The sequence below is a fragment of the Neolamprologus multifasciatus genome, chromosome 2, assembly GCF_963576455.1.
Source record: "Neolamprologus multifasciatus chromosome 2, fNeoMul1.2, whole genome shotgun sequence".
In the NCBI taxonomy this organism is placed as follows: Eukaryota; Metazoa; Chordata; class Actinopteri; order Cichliformes; family Cichlidae; genus Neolamprologus; species Neolamprologus multifasciatus.
In genome coordinates, this window is record NC_140440.1 from 35,484,801 (window position 1) to 35,504,037 (window position 19,237).

The window sequence follows — 19,237 nt, forward strand, 5'->3', positions numbered from 1 at the left end:
CAGTTGTGAATTTTGGCCCACTGTGTATTTGAGTTTGACACCCCTGCACTAGATGATCACCAGCCCAGGCAGAGCTAAAAATCAGCCATTTCCAGTCCCTGACCAGTCAGTCAGTGAATCTATATAAACATTTTTTTTGTGTATTTGCTAGGATGCTGCTGCCTAATGTTGTAAAGGCTTAACCGGTCAATTATGACTGGTGTGTACACCTTAGTTCAGCTGTCCCCAACCCACGGACCAAGGACCAGTACCTGTCCGTGAGATGTTCGGTACTGGCCCTCGAGAGTGAAATCTATGGTTTTCAGGGTATTTAATCTTTTTTATTGTTATGATTTTATCGTTAACTCTGTTTCTCTGGGTCTTTTCCCGTGTGTTATGAATAAATCTTCTTTTTTTGGTAGCGGTACTGGTTTTATTTTGGTGTATTTAACCGCAACACCTTAAAATATCCAACAAAATATTGTTGGACATAAACCGGTCCGTGGTGCAAAAAAAAAGTTGGGGACCGCTGCCTTAGTTCACAAAGCTAATGCCGAGGTCCACAAACCAAAGGTTGGCCAATTAGTTCTCATAAGCAGTTATCCTTAATCAAGCAAACAAACACATATAAAAAATAGGAACAATATAAATTTAACTTGAGTTACGTTGTCTGTTATTATTCACCCTTCCATATCTGCCATGTTTAAATCTCTTGGGATTGATCTTTCAGTGCATAATCTTTTGACCAGACCTTTGTTAATCCTACTGCTTTCTCCCCCCTCTATCCAGACCATGTCAGCTCAAATGGTTTGAAGGGTCTGAACTGATTCAGCACAAGTGAAAGTGTTTACATTTAAGAGCGAGCCATTGTGAAATATGGGTGCACATGAACATTACTTGAGTGACAGGATCCAATCTCTTTGTTAAATTCTGGCTTAGCCTACCGAAACTCCCATGGGATTGCAAATTACACAGAACTTTTGAACCACTGCAGAAGACGTAAGTGTTCAGTACAGGTTTTTTGAGAGAAGTCATGAAAACATAGAAAGGTTGTACAGCAAATCCCTGGTGAACAGAATAATCCAGCTTCTTCAAACCACTCCTCTCTTGTCTTCTGCTCAAAGGCACTGTCAGCTGGGTTTAAATCAGCAGCACTGCAGCCACAATCCCATCTCACAAACTTTAAATGCAGAATAAGTCTGATGGCTCGCTTCATCTTTCATGTAGCTCCTGAACTTGCTGTTGCAAAGTCCTTACCTCCAATTTCAAGGTTCTCTGCGTGGCTGCTTATCTTGAAAGTGATTAGTAATGAAGAGCTCTGTCGGTGATAGCATTGGAGCCCCCGAGTTGGTTGCCTTCAGGCTGCCAAGCTCTCTTAGCTACTCAATACCAGATGGCAGGTTGAATTGCGGCTGCTGCCAACATTGCTGATCCTCACAGGAAACTTCCACAAGCTAATATACATTTCTTTAACCTGAACAGATTTTTAGCTTCACTTTAGCACTTCTGTTGTAATTCAGAGGCTGAACACTTAGACCAAGTTAAATAGGATTCCTGGAGGGCGCATACAAGTGAGCATTAGACACAGGAATTAGCAACATTCATTACACTACAGTAGGCTGCTACAGAGATTTAGGACCAGCAGTGAGGCGAACAATCAAGTCACCACACCAACAGTCTTAAACATCAGACTAACAGATGGGTGCAGGAGTGATAGCACCGAATGAAAGGAAATAACTTGACAAAAGTAGCCAACCACCTCGTAAAAGGTGAAATACATCATTTTCCTATTGGGAGCTTTGTAAAGTGTTTCTAATGAATGGCTCTTGTTGTTTCAAGACAGAAAGTTAAGGATGAAACATTGTTATCCACAAATAAGGTTTATGGAAAACTTCTATGCATTTCTGCACTAAAACGTACCAATTCGTTTTAGAGTGTCATTTGATACTAATGCCATCAGTTGTCACAAGTAGCAGTATAACCCCAGGAAACAACAGCTGTTTAGAAAAACGGGTAGGGTTAGTTAAGTCTCTCTAGATCATCCATATTTTTCACTCTTTAGATAAATGCAACAACTCCATCTACTAGTATTGGTAAATGGGAATCTTTGGGGGAGGAAAAACGCAGGAGCTTTTATAGATCTGTAAGCCAAACACGTGACTACGTTTAGGGAGAGGAGGATTTAAACAGCTGGGCCTAGTGCAGCTGCATTTCTTGTAGTGTACTAAGGGAACATCAGGACATCCTTTAAGAGAAAACCCTTGAAATTCTGGCTGAAAATGAAACCAGTTGTTTCACTTTGACACGAGCATATCAAAGACGAAATGCTGCACACTTTTTTGGCCATAATGACAAAAAAACACTACCATAATCTCACTGGTCAAAATCTAATAGCAGCCCATGGCAACATTTGAACAGTACAAATATTAAAGACTTACTGATAATTCTGCAAGGTAAATGGTAACATTTCTTTCTATATATAAAAAGCCAGAATTCTAAACTACAGAGTTGCCATCTTTACTTTTATTTATTCGATTTTTGACTGGATGCACACTACAGTGATATAGAGAAGTAGATAATACTGGATCCCAGTGAGGTTTTTCACCCAGTTTTACAAAATGCTTAGATTCTTACCAATGAGTTAAAATGTTTGGCAAGTCCTCAAACTCAATTCACATGAGCCATATTAATAATGCCTGTACAAGCAGCACTACCCACACTAGCTAGATGTACCCAACAGACACCACCAAAGCTTCTGAAGTGGAGCTCACACTTTGAGTGCACAGCTCTCCTCATCAGTAATATGAAGAGCTTCCTACCTGTCCGTCAGTGCAACGCGGAGCAGTCAGGTGACAGAATGCCAATGGGCCGGCTGAGTCAGGAAATGACTCTGAGATTATCGCAAGAGTGGATGAAACTGAAGCCAATTGCTTTTCCATTTTAAACTGATATGCTCGAGATTGCCACAAACACTTATTTCTGTGACACAAAGATTAATAAACTATCAGGTCTCTGGTCAGCTGGCAGGTCCAGCACACCTTAAATATAACAACAGAGTTTCTTAATAGTCCTGTGTAGTTATTATGGTATTCATCTTAGTTTCCTTTTTTTACTTATAAGGCGATTTGACTTTGAATTGCTAAAGCAAAGAGAGAGCATCCTATATGACGTCTACGCTTTAACTCACCAAACACACAGAGCAATTTATGACGAGACCAAGTAAATTCCTGCTTAGTCAGGCTGTCACTGAAGTCGTTTTATTCACTATATCAAACATTCCCCGATCGTATAAAAGTCATATTTTTCTTTTTCCCCGTCTTTTGTCACATTTTTCTCTCCGTCAGCCAGCACTGCTATAAGAGCTCCACTTAGAAACTGCAAATTGTCATGCAGCAACCAATTAAAATTTAAGAGTTTCCAAAGTTGCTAAATCTCCTGGCATTATACAGCAGTCCACTTTGTATTCAGTCTTAATTTGTTCTGCAGCACCATCATCCAATGCCAAAGAGAGCTGAAATATTTAAGCTGCATCTCAAGCACTCTATGTACAACCTATAAATCCGGTCTCTCTGACAGATCTAGGGAGCAAAGTGCCTCCCCTCCCTCACGCCATTAAAGGCAATCTAAAGATGCTCTGCCAGTTGATCAGAGAGGACGAAAGCAGTGTGGAGGTAAATGGCTGTCACAAGGCCTGATGGACCTATTCTCTCCCAGTGGTCATAGGGAGGTACTCGACCTCCATTCACTCAATTTGATTCAAGGCATGTTTGTGCCTCTGGAAGGGAACTGATCCTGTGTGTCTGTGCAAGATGAAAGAGAGTATAACGGAAAAATGAAAACTGGACAAGAGCACTAGCCTCTGCCCTGCACCCCCCAAATCATTTGTTTTATTAGACTTCTGTTAATTATTTTTTCATCCCTACATAGTGACATAAAATAACCACAAAAAAAACCCACCCCAAAAACATTTAAAAGATGTTTAAATAAAGGATTTCAGATTCATGGTTGCTCTTCACAGGTGTGCCAACTTTGCTTCACTCTTGCATATACACTGGGCAACAGGAAGCCGCTTTGTTTAGTCACTGCATTCGGAAAAAAGGCAAATTAATGACATGAGACTAATCTTTGACAAGTCGTTGCTCGAGAAAATTAAGATGAGAACACTCAACAACAATAACAACAAAGCTGTGGGACATCTGTGGCAAATTTACCCTGACTATAAACAGAGGACTGCCAGAATAAAGCGGAGTAAGCAGGTTAATGTGAGTTAAAACAACATCGCTTGCTTAATTAGATCATGTGAGCCGAGAGAAAATGTCCCATTTCAAACAGAGCTCCTTATGTGTCGCAGGGATTCAGGGAATAAATGACACGGAAATCCTAATTGTTGGACGTCGCAGCAAAGAAACCAAACAACTTACCCTGCGAGATAGGCCCATCCAGTGTAATGTCTCACCAGGCTCGGTGATGCTGCCCAAACACAACACAAACCGGACTGAACGGCATGTGAAAATATGCGCTATTCAACAGCAGTGATCCGGCGTCAGCGTGGATTCAATCGATCCTGAAAACTTCCATCAATAAAAAGCAGATCTGGTTAGTCCAGATTAGATTACGACTCCGTTACAGTGACTGTAACATCCGCACAGGGAAATACTGCAGGTCATTTCTCATTAGAAAGCTCACCCATTGTACATCAAATGCTCAGACACGCGAAAAAAACAACGCTACCACAGTGGAGACGGGCAGCACGGCTCTACTATCGCGGTTTCAAAAGCTGGAACACGCCCGACAATTAGAGACTAAACACAGCAAGGAAATCTCCAAGCCTGCTTTTATAACTTCTATCAAATAACGCAGATGAGCGACAAAATGTGGCAAAACGTGCGCTAACTGCCGTGCGCCAATACACTGTACTGTAGCCTGCAGCAGAATAAGTAGATGGGGAATAAATAACATCTCTGCTGTTAATATAACCGGGAGTAGAATAAAACTTGACGCGTGTATACCTGTGTACTGCAGGAGAAACATTGTCCACAGACGGCGGTGTGCGGTTCCCGTCGGTCCTGTGCTGTAGGACGAAGTGTATGAAGTGGAGGAAAAATCCTTGAATGGAGACGGGGCTCGTTCCTCAGTCAGTCCGCTCCGCTCGGCAGACTGGACTGCAATGAGAGCAGCTAGTCGAAGCGGGACCTTTTAGCTACGGCAGGCGAGCCCGCCCTCACGACGTGCCCGGCTGGTGACTGAAGGGGAGCACTACAGTTCGCCTCCGACACACGCAGCGTGCAGGCGAACTGTTCGGGTTGAGAGCGTGTCCGTGGGAGCTAGCGTCTCTGGCGAAACTCCCGCTATTCACCGTGCTATAAAGCCGAGCCCGAGCTATGATGGGCTGTCAAGAGATGATGATGTTTTCACGGAGAGCTGAAGCCGAACTACCCCCCCTACGGCAAGTCACTCAAAGCGAACAAGAGAAATCACAAACACGCGCCGGCTGCTGAGCTGAATGCCAGATAAACAAGATGCACGTTTCCAACTTTGCATTTAAAAATCTCCTAAAGGTTCACCCGAGTAATACATGCGCATGAAAGCCAGGTAATCCGTCCCAAACTTTTGACAGCTGTGCTTTGAAGAAGGTGTCATTCTGCAGCTTGCCGGTTGGAGGAGGAGAAGCATAGAGATTACCGTTCCAGTACCATAGCACGCAGACGGGTTGAGAGGCATCTCTTCCATTGCTGAAGCTGCAGATAATCTCTATGATTTAAAATCAATACATTAAGAGAGCACTTGTCCAACTAGTAAGTGATTATGCTCTTATTAAAAATGTGCAGGTTTCCACTTGCTACTATAATCTCTATGAGAGATTTTCTGTGATTATTTTAAGTGATTATACATATATAGTTTCTTTACTTCTACAGCCAGTCAGGTTTCTGGAGTTTCTCTGCGTCTCCATGATGAATTTCACTGAAATGCTTCTGAAGATGTGAAAAATAGTCTCTTTAATAAAGTAAGAAATGTCTCCACCTGTGTGTGTGCTTGTGTGTGTTTGTGAACAACCCCACTGAGGACTAGACTTTATTTAAAATGTCTACATTTCCTGGCTTTTATATAGCCCTGAATATCTCTGGATAAATACAGACCCCTTTTAGAACCAATTTGTTATTAAATAATTTATATATCATGCAAAGAGCTGTAAATATCCAACATGCACACCGAAGTCCCCATTTAGAACATCATCATCATTATTATTATTATTATTATTGTTATTATTATTATGGGCTGATAGGGGGACAGCCTATTATTACGCCTATTTATCATCAAAACAGACTACAAATGTTCAGAGATGTTCACTAAATACAAATCTGTAATAATTAACCAATTAGTCTAAAAGTAGGCTTTGTTAGCCACACAATCTGTGCTGCTAGCTACTGTTAATTTTACTGCACAATTTAAGACCACTTAAATTGATCATTTGATTGGCTCAAAAGTGCATGTGCGTGTTATTTTCTACCCAGTATTTAACTGCCGTTTTATATGATCAAACAGCCACATGAATGCCCATTCTATGAATGTCTTACCTGAAGTTTAGTTTTTAACATCAAAAAGGATTTTGTCTGTATTTACCATCTATTAGTTTGTCACTTTGCCTCTGAACTGTCACAATAATCATCCTCCTACCCTTCCAATATAAGGCTGCCGAATAGCTGATTAGTTCACTTAGTCTTATGTTTGGAGTATTATGGGCTCAGTGGCAGTAGCAGTCTGTTGGTCATCTACCTGCAGAGATCACCTGTTGTCAGATGGGGGCAGTGTTAAAAATATGCGCTACAACCGTTCTGCAGGTGCTGTTATTGGTCCATCGTCAGCCAGCTGCCGAGAAAAGTGAAGTTATAACATACAAAGAGCTGAAGCTGCAGTCACTGTCTGTATGTTTCATACTTTAATCTTTGATGCGTTTGTTTGTTTTTTTCAAAAGCTGTCTCCCTTCCCTTTCAGTTGGGTTACTTATTTAGAAAGGCAAATTTTAACCAAATACACACAACTGCGCTAACACAAATTTGATTTGATTCCTGCAATTTTGACTTGTGGGATACTGAAGTCTTTTAAACATCTAAGTAACAGAAAATTGCTGGATGGAGACATTCAGCTGATACTTCAAATCTGGCAAATCCATTTCAAGGGACCCAAGTAAATGCAGAGTCCATTTTAAAAACACTTTGGATGAGCAGTTTTCAAATTTTGACTTGAGGAGGTTTTCTTTTAACTACGTCAAATGACTTCAATCGCTCATTTTGCATGGATTAGCAGTTCTCGGGAAAGCTGCAAATGCACAGACAAATGTCTGTGTGGGTTTCAGTTCTTTGCCTTTCCCCCCAAGTGTTCATCAGATGTACTTCAGAGTTGGTGGGTGACCTTTCAGGATGTGAACTTCACTGTCGTTCGTATGAGCAGTTCCCCCAACGTAGCTAAAAGTTTCATGCTACGCTTTCACAGCTTTCCGTGCATGTGAGAAATTTAGGAAATAAACTACCAACAAATTCTCAGCCTCTGGGAAAAACTGCCATGATATTTGGGCAGAATTATTAAAAGTTAAGTGAACGCAAGCCTCTAACACAAGCTCATTTCAATGTGATTATTAAACAGCTGCCTCAGATAGCATTAGCTGTGCTCCTCAGGTTCACTTAATGTGTTTTGTGTTTATTAGCAGCGACGTGTTTATTGAGATTATCCTTTTAGCTGTCCTCTTTTTTTTTAACAATAGCAGACAACATATGTGCCTGCTGGCTTTCGCACCCACCAAATGCCCATGATCTGGCATGATCCGGGTTGCACTAGTTGTTAAAAATGACTGAAACTTGTGCGACTGTAAACACTGTTTTGGTTTGATCAACACACAGTAATACGATTAATTACCCAAGCAAAACAGCAGAACAAACACTATTATGCTTCCATAATTAGCCACAAGCTGTGTACAGAGACATGAAAAACATCCATGAGAATGTTTCTGAAATGTGTCACTGCAGTGGTCACTTGATCCTCTTATCCCTGATCCCAAACACTCCCCCTTGAGACAACAACATTACCTGCCCACTGTTTATGCTCGTAAAAATAAATAAATAAATGTAAGATTAAAACAAAAATTGTCATTCGTTGATCAAGGCTGGGGTACAGCCATGCTGCATGCGGAGCACCTAATCTAATCAAAATCTGGTTGAAATTTGATTAAGGTGAGGTACTACAACATCGTCCTTGTGCCGTTCGTGTGGCAGGTCCCCAAGTCTGCGACTGTTTCGATGCCAGTGTAGTGCAGGTCCTTCTGGATCAGGACCATAACAACAGACTTTTTTGGCCAGTATTTAGTCCTGATATGTCGCCTACTGAGCACGCTTGGGACACTATGTTCATCAGAGGCAATCAAAACCAATGACCATTGCACAGCTGCAGGCTACAATCATCCCAGAATGGAGACCATCTCCTTTTTCTGACTAGTACATAGGGCTGGGCGATATGGCCTAAAATTCATATTGCGATATAATTTCAAGCATGTGCGGTAACGATATATATCACGATATATTCTTTTCTTCTGTATAACGTCTTTTCCACACTATAAGGCACACTTAAAATCCTTTAATTTTCTCAAAAAGTCGAGAGTGTGCCTTATGTATGAATTCTGGTTGTGCTTACTGACCTCAAACCGATTTTGGCTGCAGAAATCTGTTAAAAAATGTTTTAGTACAACTCTGGTAAGCCGCACTGCTTGATGGATTGTCAGAGCATTACGGCTGCCGTAGTGAGGAGCTTCGCGGAGTAATCTGGGTCCAAAACTCTGTCAGATTCAGGTCCCAAAGTCAAACGAACACAGAGTAAAAAACGGTCTAAATATTTAATATTTAATAAAATCATCAGCGGTGCTCCTTTACCAGGTGTAACAATTAAGTTTAACATCCAGGCATCCATGAAAATAGAAGTTATTAAATTTAATGGAGTTAGAAGCTAACAGGAAGTTAGCTCGCTAGCTTCCACCTAAACATTTCATACCATGTTCTGACTGAGAGATTTTTGAAACTAATTCAAACGTACAGCTCTGCTACCACTTCCAACATAAATGAAGACAGAAAACTAAACAGCAGTGGCGTTTGCAGGGTTACTGAAGTTGGACTAAATGGTATATAATGTTGTGCTATGTGATTGCTAGCGACACAGCTATGTTAGCATAACATTAGCACAGTGAAGCTGGAGGATGAACGCCAACTTTTTTCCACTCGATAAAAGTCATTAATGAATCAATTTTCCGGAAGTGGAGGAAGCGCAGTTTTTGCCTTTTCCCATATTTCAAAAGTGCTTCATCTCTTTGTTATGACTGTCAGCATATTTTGCAGATGATCACAGGGTGTGATCGTGGCTCAAGAGTTGGGAGTTTGCCTTGTAATCGGAAGGTTGCTGGTTCTAGCCCCAGCTTGGACAGTCTCGGTCGTTGTGTCCTTGGGCAAGACACTTCACCCGTTGCCTACTGGTGGTGGTCAGAGGGCCCGGTGGCGCCAGTGTCCGGCAGCCTCGCCTCTGTCAGTGCGCCCCAGGGTGGCTGTGGCTACAATGTAGCTGCCATCACCAGTGTGTGAATGTGTGTGTGAATGGGTGGATGACTGGATATGTAAAGCGCTTTGGGGTCCTTAGGGACTAGTAAAGCGCTGTATAAATACAGGCCATTTACCATTTACCATGATAATGGTTGTAGCCGCTGCGATGCTTTCGACTAAAACAGGCGCAGCTTGATGACGTCATCAACATGCGCTATCGCGATAGAGCGATATAGTCAAAATCTCTATCGTTGGCCAAATTTATATCGTTTCTATCGTATATATCGCCCACCCCTACTAATACATTTGATTCAGCCTCTAATGGTTAACACCTGACGTTTACTGTTCATTTAAGGTGAAATAAACAGTGTGTTCATTTTGGAAAGATTTCAAAAACTGTAACCATTTTTCCTGAGAAAAGATTTTTCCTGCCAACATTCATGTTGTAGCTGTTGTTTTAAGTACCAGTCACTTCAGTTAACGTGAAACTTACAATTATAAAGATAATATCAGGTTTTGTTGAGGTGTCAAATCAGCTGCTAACAATAAGTCAGTACTGAGTAACAGCTTTTCTATTTTAGTTTATACCAAAGTGATCAAGATATCACACTGGTAATGCACTGGTAATATACAGCCTCAAAAATGACCATAAAGCTATTGCATTAAATTATTTCATTATAATAACTTCATATACATATAGTACTACTAATCCCTTGAGCAGGTCTGCTGATTAACATGCTACAATTCTCATTTAAAGCCATTTTGTTGTTGTACGTGCAGAATGTGGTTTAAAATTGTCTTGGTGAAATATTCAAGGTCTTCCCTGCATGTATGATGCACTCAAGCATTGACATTGCCATTCCAGATGTGCAAGCTGTCATTATTAAAGGCTGCATTGTTACATTTCTCCAGATTCTGGTCTTCTGATGATATTATGTACTTTAGATAATAAGATAGTCATCACATTTTACACTGATGAACATTATTCAGAAAGTGCTGCATCATTTGTAGACGCAGTTTTCTGCAGATTGGTGAACCTCTGTCCATCTTTACTCCTGAGAAAATCTGCCTGTCTAAGATACTCCTTTCATACCCAATCATGTTGCTGACTAGTTTCCAATAAATCTAATTAGTTAATTCCTCCAGCTGTTTCTTTTTAGTACCAATTACTTTTCTAGCCTTCTGCTGCTCACTAACTTTTTGAGACATGCTGCTATCAAACATCTATTTTTCGTGAAATAATAAGACGTCTCATTTTAAAAATCTGATATGTTTCCTATGTTCTTTTCTCAATGTGGATGTATGAGCTTGGAAAATCATTGCAATCATACTATACTGTCAGGAAACTCAGTTGACATTCACATCGGATGTTTCATACATGTCATGATTTATTTAATTAGTCTGTTAATGCTGAAGGTTACTTACACCACGTTTCCCACCTCTACCAAGAACAAAACCTTTTTTGTGATATCCGATTGTTTTTTTAATGTTTCAGTTGAGTTTTATTTGATCTAGCCTTTGGCAAAAACACCATAACCTGCAGGAAAAAAGGAGAAGCGTATTGCAGGACTGTTGCATTGCGTAGGTTTCGAATTGAAAGGCTGTATTCAGACATGCACATACACACAAAGATGCATGCATATACACAAGCCAAAATTGAGGTTGTATAGTTCAGGTCAATAAAAGCTAGATACGTTTAGGAAATAGCCACTGTGTCAAATGATTTTCCCTTCTGCCCTACCAATACTGGGTTTCCACTGCCATCACACAATCATTTCTAAGGTAAATAAAAGTATTTACCAAAGGCCAGAGTTCCATCACCCTTTTCCAAAACACAAAATTGCCCTCAATTTTCCATCCACTGTGAAGTCAGAAGAACACTATTCCACAAACAAGGTATCGGGCTCATTCAAGTACAGTTACGACAGTACGTACTACTACTCTGTCTTTCTTCTAGCATCAGTAAATATTGTCAGTGACTCTTTTAACAGCTTTAATGATTTTGCCTTTGACAAACAGCAGTGTTTTATCAGTATGCAGTTATTTCCTGCCAATAAAATCTGCAAATTCACCTGCTGCTGGATGTTGGTTAGAATATGCCTCAAATGAGCCAAGAAGAATTCATTTCAAGTATGAAAAACAGCTAAACTGTCACACCACATGACAGATACGCTCTGCAGATACAGTTTACCAAGAATATAAACTGCAGGCAGCACAACTTCTTACTGATTTTCTATTATATGCAGAGTTATAGTCTCGGTGTTCTATCATTTTGTATATAGAAATTCCACTTTTTCAAAATAAAACATATCCATCTTTTTCGTTTCACCCGATTCATAGTCAGAGTGGGGTTAGAGCCTGTCCCAGCTGTCGCTGGGTCACAGGTGGGTTACACCCTGGACAGGTCGCCTGTCTATCGCAGATCCAGTAAAGGTAAAACTAGGCTGCTAACCCAGTACCTTGGTATGAATTACGCCGGCTATGTAACAATGGAAAGACTTCAGAACCATGTCATAACATGTAATAACAAAACACGTCTTTCTTGAGGATTACAGCCTAGCCTTTGGAAAGTAATGGATGGGTATGCTTCCAGTTTCAGGTGCCAAAGTAGGTTAAGAAAAACAGCAGAACACATGCAAATTATACTGCATTAAAACTTTGGAGACATCTAAGAGACACTTTGGTGAGCATCAGCAGACACAAACACAACATCATCAGCGATGAGTTTCTTATTTATCATCCGCATTTAGAGATATTAAAAATGCAAAACAACAAACTCACTCCTGCAACGAACACTCTGTTCTGCTGTCCACATTTTCACCAGAAAATGCTCGTCATAAATAAAGTGAATGTTTTCCAGGCAGAATTCAATTACCCCTGTCAGCCGGTAGTAATGAGTAACAGCCAGTGCATGCTCTCATTCAATTTTAGTGTCCATACGGAATGATGTTTGTCTGATGTCTTGATTTTTTTATTTTTTTTTGTGCAATAATGTTCTTTTTGTGGCCTGCTTAGCGTAGCAAAACATTCCAATCAAGCATTAATTTGACTCTGTGCCTCAGCAGATGAAAGCAGCCTCGGTTCGCTTCAATGGCTTCATGTGAGAACGTGTGTCTTTGGTGACATTCGAGCCCTCGTTACTCAGATAAATTGGTGGACTTGAAAGTGAGCAGTAATTTTGGCTGGAACATTTCAAAATGTCTTATGTGAGAAGACCACGAGTCCATATCATGCAGCTCATCTCTGTTTCATGTAATAAAGCAGAAATACACAGAACAGCTAAACCAGAGATCTAATTACCTGCCTAATATATTTGTTTAGTTAACGGGGAACTCTTAGAATGAATTATTCAAATTCAATTATTACATATTAAACAGAAGCTGGACCTCATCAACAACTATCACAGTAAAATATTAACAACGGCTCGGAGAGACATAGCCTTCTTCTTACAAGCAAGCATTCGTTTCACTCAATATTTCCCTTTCCACTAAACATTTATGACTATTTCTCCCATGAGATGTTGACTCTGTTTGTTTGCCTCTATTGACTAATTTGTCATATCACACAGTCCTGTTTTCACATGGTTAGAGAGCTCCATGCTGTATCAACATGCCCTTTTCCAGCCGAAGAAGATGATTCAGGTAGCTTCAGTGAAGGGAAGCAGATGATATTTAAAAAGCTTTTGCTCAGCAGAACGCCTAAAGTCTAAAGTGACTGTTGAGATATTCGGTGTTGACCACGCTGAGATCAATGAAAGGTGGGCTTGTAGCCCAGACACGAGAAAATGTCATTAACTCCACTGCTCTGTATGAAGGGAGACAGCCAGTGCAGAAATGTCTCCTGGCGAACATCTGTGTCGTTTTGGGCTCCTGCTAGTTATCTCTGACCTCTATCTTCCTTAAATCTTCCCTTTCTAATTACCTGTTCCTTCTTCTCCTCCTCCCACCTAACCTCCCATCCTTGCAGCCTGACTGATGGTTAGCTGATGATCATCTGGACAGCAAAGGTTAAGGTGACTCCCCTGCATAAGTCACGCCTCATTAAGTGAGCTCACAGTGTCCCAGTTCACATACTGGTGCATTTCTCTCTGGATGAATTTAATGGGTTGTGGAGCAGTAACAAGCCACCATGAAAAATATTTGGAGCTGACATGTTTGGAGAAGGAAAACAATGTTTGCCATCATTTTCACGGTGATCAGAGACGAGGGAGTTACTGTAGGCGCCTCGGTGACATCAGCATCTGTTCTGGAAACTGGATTAGGCCAAATCCAAAAGGAGGGCAGGCCTTCCTCTGGAGAGTCTTCCCTCAGGATAAATATTGATGAAAGTGTGTCCCAAATGGAGTGAAAACAACTGTTAACCCCTCTGCACTGCTGAAATGTTGTTAACAACGCTGCTAGCCCCGCTATCTCCCACAGCCAGAGAATCCACTGACACAAACACCACACCGCCATCATTATAGCCACAAGAGGTGATCGGAAATCATATTTCTCTGTTCTACAACATTAACACGCTGCATTGAGATGCTGCAAGTCTTCTGACAGAAGCAAAATCACTTTATGAGAGCAAGCGGGCACCAGCCGTGCGTTTTGGCAGCTGTGATCCTCAGCAAGCTTGTTGTGATTCCTGGCACCAAATGTACCATCAGCCTTGCACTGCAATGAAACTCCACTGCCCCCAAGTTAACACAAAGCCAGGCAACGTCTTGTAGCCACACATCTCGCTCCCCAGCTTAAAGAGAGTACGGTGAGCTTAATGCAGAAATGTGAAAACATTTCATCCATATTCTAAACATTTATCGGTTTGTCTGAGAAAGGACGTGTAGACCTATAGATGCAGATACAAAAGCAGTTCTGGATTCTAAGAGAGTCCTGAATGTTTGTATGAACCAAATGCAGATGTCTAAACTATCAAAGTTAAAGTTTTTCTTGCATTAGTCATATCAGTGAGCTCTTCTGATGAATTCATTTGTAATATATGTAGTTTTTTAAACACAGTGCCAAAACAGTCTTCTATCTTGAAGGTAGAGGAGGGATTTGTGCCAATTTAGGAAAGTGCCAAAGCCTCGAACCTCCTATCAAGCTTTAATAGACTTTCAGTTATTTGATGCTAGTTAATGTTTCATTCTTAACACACTGAAAGTATCTTTGCTGCAAGTGGGGATGTTGTTGTAACTGCTGACTCTATGCAGTATCAGTACTAAAACATTTCTCAGAGATTTTGGTCCATATTGACGTGAGTTGCTGCCTATTTGTTGGCTGCATATTCACGATGGGGATCTCCTGTTTCACCCCCATCCAAAAATTCTCAAAAGTGTTCTGTTCAATCGACTGTGGATGCCGTTTGAGTAAAAAATTCATTGTTATGTTCAAGAAACCAATTCGAGGTGGTCTACCTTACAGGGCAATTTCTTTATTATTTGTAAGCTAAAATAACTTAATAACCTAACTGGTACCAATGTAAAAAAAACAAAACACACACACCAATTATTTCAAAGTGCATCTATTGCATCAAATTAAATTAAAATTATTATCAGTAGTTACAATTGTCAATCACAGGATTGGTGCACTTCTAAGGGAAAATATAAAACCTCTAAAAACCTGCAATTTGTAAGTGTAATTAAAGCACAATAGCAACATGGTTTTTGTTTTCCTCCTAAAAAGAAAATTACCATACAAAAAGTATGAATTCCAAAATAATAATAATAATTGATTTTTATTAATACTTTAGTGTTTACAAGAAATGTCCAAATATTACATATTCAACTTGCTTTTATTTATTTCAGCCAAACGTTGAATGAATGCACGATCACATTCCTTCCTATTGCAGATGGTCATGCAGTGGGAGTCAGTGTGCACAGAATCTGATTAGCTCTGTGTGCACTGTGGAGACTAAAGTGAATGATCTACTAACAAAACTCCGTTTTTCTTCATATAAAGCTGACAAAATGAGGTTTCACCATCAGATGACTGTGGGTTTGAGTTGGGTTTTGATTAATTAAGAAGGAGACAGAAAACTTGACATCTATATTGTCTCACAAACTGATCCGAGACACATTTAAACTGCAAGATGTTTCCCAGTAAAGAGAAGATGGGATTCCTGGTTTAAAAAGTGAAGAAACAGAGAGGATGCAGCAGAGAGAGCAAAGCAGACGAGCAGCATGGAGGGAGAAAGGCCAAGTATCAGACAGGGCATTCATTACCACCTGACTGACCTGCATATTGCGCTGTGTGAGAGTAATGGGAAAGGACACACTCATCGGCCAAAGCCCAGCAAGTAAGGTGCTTTTCACTCCCCCCTCTCCTTCCTTCCTCTTTAGCAATTCGTCAGTTTCTTACCCGGTTCAATTTCTATTTTCAGACAATGTACTGTGAGATCCCGGTGTTTTCAAAAACGCCATAATAGGGACTGAACCACGGTAATGCCATGGCTAATGTAATGCATAATGGATCACCTGCTTCTGCAAAACAAAACTGCCCAGTTATTAAGTACTACTGTTCTTCTTTTCCTGTGTTAGGTACTTATGTTAGTGGCATACTTTGTCAAAAAAACCAAAATATTCTGAGGTGGAATAACTATCTGTGTAGATGTAGGCATGTTAGCAGCTTTTAAGGCTGTCCACAGGAAGGCTTTGAAGGAAATGTTAAATGCCTAAATGCTCTTAGTGGTAATTCTAACATGCTTATGAAAAAACAAGTGGGATGGTGATCATGAGTAGCATCTTAGTGTGTTAGCAGTGGGTAAAACGCACAAAACAAGGTGCGAGTCTTGCAGGTGTTTAGTTATAAACCTGTAAAAGCACTCGAAAATAAAAAAAAATATTTATTTTTTTGGTGTTTTAGATAGCAAAGTGTGGACTGACCAGCAATGCAGGAAACAGCAGGGGAATAAGAAGCAGAGGAGGATTATCTAGCTGGGAGGCAAATCATGGACTGGTCTGTTAGGGCATTTCACTCCACGTGGTGCCCTGGCCTCTCAGTGACTAGATCACAGACGAATCTAACATCTTCTGCTGTCTAAAATGACAGCAGAAGATGGAAACTCTAGGGATCATGCAAATTATAAGAATTCATCATTAAGGGAAAACAGATATTTGCATTGAATTTCATGGTAATCCATCCAGTACCTGTCAAGGCATTCTACCAGGTGACAAAAATGTCAAAGTGCCAAAGGAAAATTCAAGATTACCATGGTCAACAGTATTCAGTATCTCACATGCATATGTTATTATTGTTAAAAATAAGGGGGGCAGTGTCAAGAGATGGAAAATGCCCTGCATGGCTCAACAATATTTAAGAAGGGAGATAAAAACACTACATTCGATGCGTGAATGCACACGTTTACAATTTTTTTGTTTCTTATTCCATAATTTGCATTTAAGAATTACATAAAGTTAAAAGAACAAACATCATTGCTGGGCTTGAAACAACAGTGGCCAATGTTTATCAGTTTGTTATAGTGAACAGAAGCTTTTGTTTCTACAAGCAGTGCAGACAACGCACTCAGAAAAACGCTTTCTATATATTCCCGGGTTGTTAAAATTGACTTTTCAGTTTTTCATCCCTTTCAAGTGAAGCAATGTGAAAATATCTCCAGCTGTATATTGGAAATGTTCTTTCCTTTGGACTGTCGTAGTTGTCTCTGCATAACAAGAAGCTACAAAATCAGTTCCTTGGTTTTCTGTTATTGTGAGCAAATTGAAAAATTGTCCTTAAGCCAGATAGATATTTACATAAGTACTCCACTGAAGTAAGTTACTTTAAATCATTTAAATGCAACATTATGTTAAATTCGCAATTTTTACGGTTCACAAATATCAGTACATATCTGTGCTCCCTGTGCCGTGTTCAAATCACAGACGTGAGTTTGAATGAGGTTCAAAAGCCTGCACAAAAGAACCAAAGTGAAGTTATATATAACTTTGGTTCTCTCTCTCTCTCTTTAGTATATATATATAGTGTTGGGGAGTAACGGAATACATGTACCGCCGTTACGTATTTAAAATACAAAATATGAGTAACTGTATTCCGTTACAGTTACCGTTTAAAAAGGTGGTATTTAGAATACAGTTACTTTGTTGAAATAAATGGATTACACGGCGGTACTTCCCTGTTTCATATTGTAGCGGGTCAGGACTGTTTGGGTTTTGTTTGACAGCTACGTTCTGTTGTTCCAGGCGGCAGCGTTACGGTTGCCATGGTTACAAGGTGCCGCTCTCTCTCTGCGTGTTTCCTGGGTGAGAGAGCGCCTGTTGTTGTTGTGCTAAGCTAACAGGCAGAATGCTACAGGTATAGCTCTAAAGAATGTAGCATCATGGGCAGTGTAGTCCGTGCTGCAGGGAGAATGGACTGCCAGCAGCATCCACTCAGGCCTCTTACCTGCGACTCTACTTGATCTGTAGTCTTTGTACATTCTACAGGTGTAGCGTCGTCAGGTGTGATCTCAGCTTCTCTGCTCTTGTAAGCGAATCTGTTTTGCAAAAGAAAACCAAGGTAAGAAGTCTGGTCAGCAGCCATTTGTTCCGTTCACAGAAGAGTTTTCTACACCACAACTCCGCAACCCGACTTATTCATTCTGCAGTCGTTCAAGGACACCGACTGAGAGGAGCTTTTAGGAGGGGTCTAAAATAAAAAGGGTTTTGTCTTGAATAGAAAGAGAAGACAAACAGAGGAGACTGTAATTCATCCGCTTCTCCAAAAGGCACGACCTCCCTGCTTTGTGGAGCAGAAGCTCATCCGAGCCGTAGAGGGCCTCTGAGGCATGGGAGTGTCCCATTGACTGCACTATTAACACCCAAACTGAGAGGATCAGCGTAGAGGAAATACAAAACGCTGTACAGAGAGTTCTGTAACGCATTTCATTCCACCAAGAGAGACCCCGAGGGTGCCGTGATGACCAGAGTAATTGGCTTTCTCCACTATGATAATCTGCATCAGTCATGCCATGCCAACACACTCTCAGGCCACGGAGAAGGTCACAGCGATCCCAAACCTCGCTCCACACTGCTGAGCATCTGAATTCTTATAGAAAGACATTTCTACTGCATTCATGTTACATTCAGGTCAAGGACTTTCAGTTACAAGTTCACTTTCAAATGTATCACAGTGCACAATACTCACAAGACAACACCAGTATGTGTAATTCTGCGATACACTTCAAGAGAAACACTTCATATGGAGTGTGTCTTTGTGTGTTTTATTACCATTATCTATTTTCCTCTACAGGTTTTTCACTCTCGGTGAGCATTAGTTAAGTGCCATTAACTTAAAGTCATAAATATTGATTCTGGTTTAGAGTACCTATGTGTTTTAATAAAAAGATATTGACATTTGGCACCAGTGTGCTGATAATGGCACAGCAAAAGGAAGCAATACACTACATTGCTTATCAGTATTTTCCCCCAACAACACTCTTTGTGTCCCTGCCCTGAAGCTTGGCTGTAGCCTCACTGGTATCATAACTGAAAAAATGAGCGTGAAACTATAAGATTCAAAACGAGCACAGCTGGGACTGTCTTGCTTTTACAGCCAGAATCAAGTTTTCTTTCAAAAGACAGAAGTTTCTGGCAATTCCACGTTGGCTTCATTTGTCAGCTCTGGAGGCTGCTTCTCGCTTAATAGAGCTGCGCTACTGTGACAAGCCAAATGTACTTACTTGTAACCCAATAGACTACAAATTACATG

The 19,237-nt window shown here is 40.6% G+C and overlaps 1 protein-coding gene across 7 annotated transcripts in view; it reads right to left on the reverse strand.

Moving 5' to 3' along the window:
• enox2 (ecto-NOX disulfide-thiol exchanger 2) overlaps positions 1–19,237 on the reverse strand; it is a 209,557-nt gene that overhangs the window by 141,734 nt on the left and 48,586 nt on the right. For 3 of the 7 annotated variants that reach the window (XM_085130882.1, XM_085130864.1, XM_085130856.1), the window contains one exon: positions 17,933–18,023. The exons of 1 other annotated variant lie outside the window; for it this stretch is intronic. In XM_085130882.1, coding sequence (XP_084987008.1) covers positions 17,933–17,966 — 34 coding nt within the window. In that variant the 5' untranslated portion in view covers positions 17,967–18,023. Of the gene's footprint in view, positions 1–4,400; positions 8,856–16,416; positions 16,554–17,932; positions 18,024–19,237 lie in introns of those variants that run through there. 3 more of the 7 variants (XM_085130899.1, XM_085130891.1, XM_085130871.1) reach the window with 3 other exon arrangements.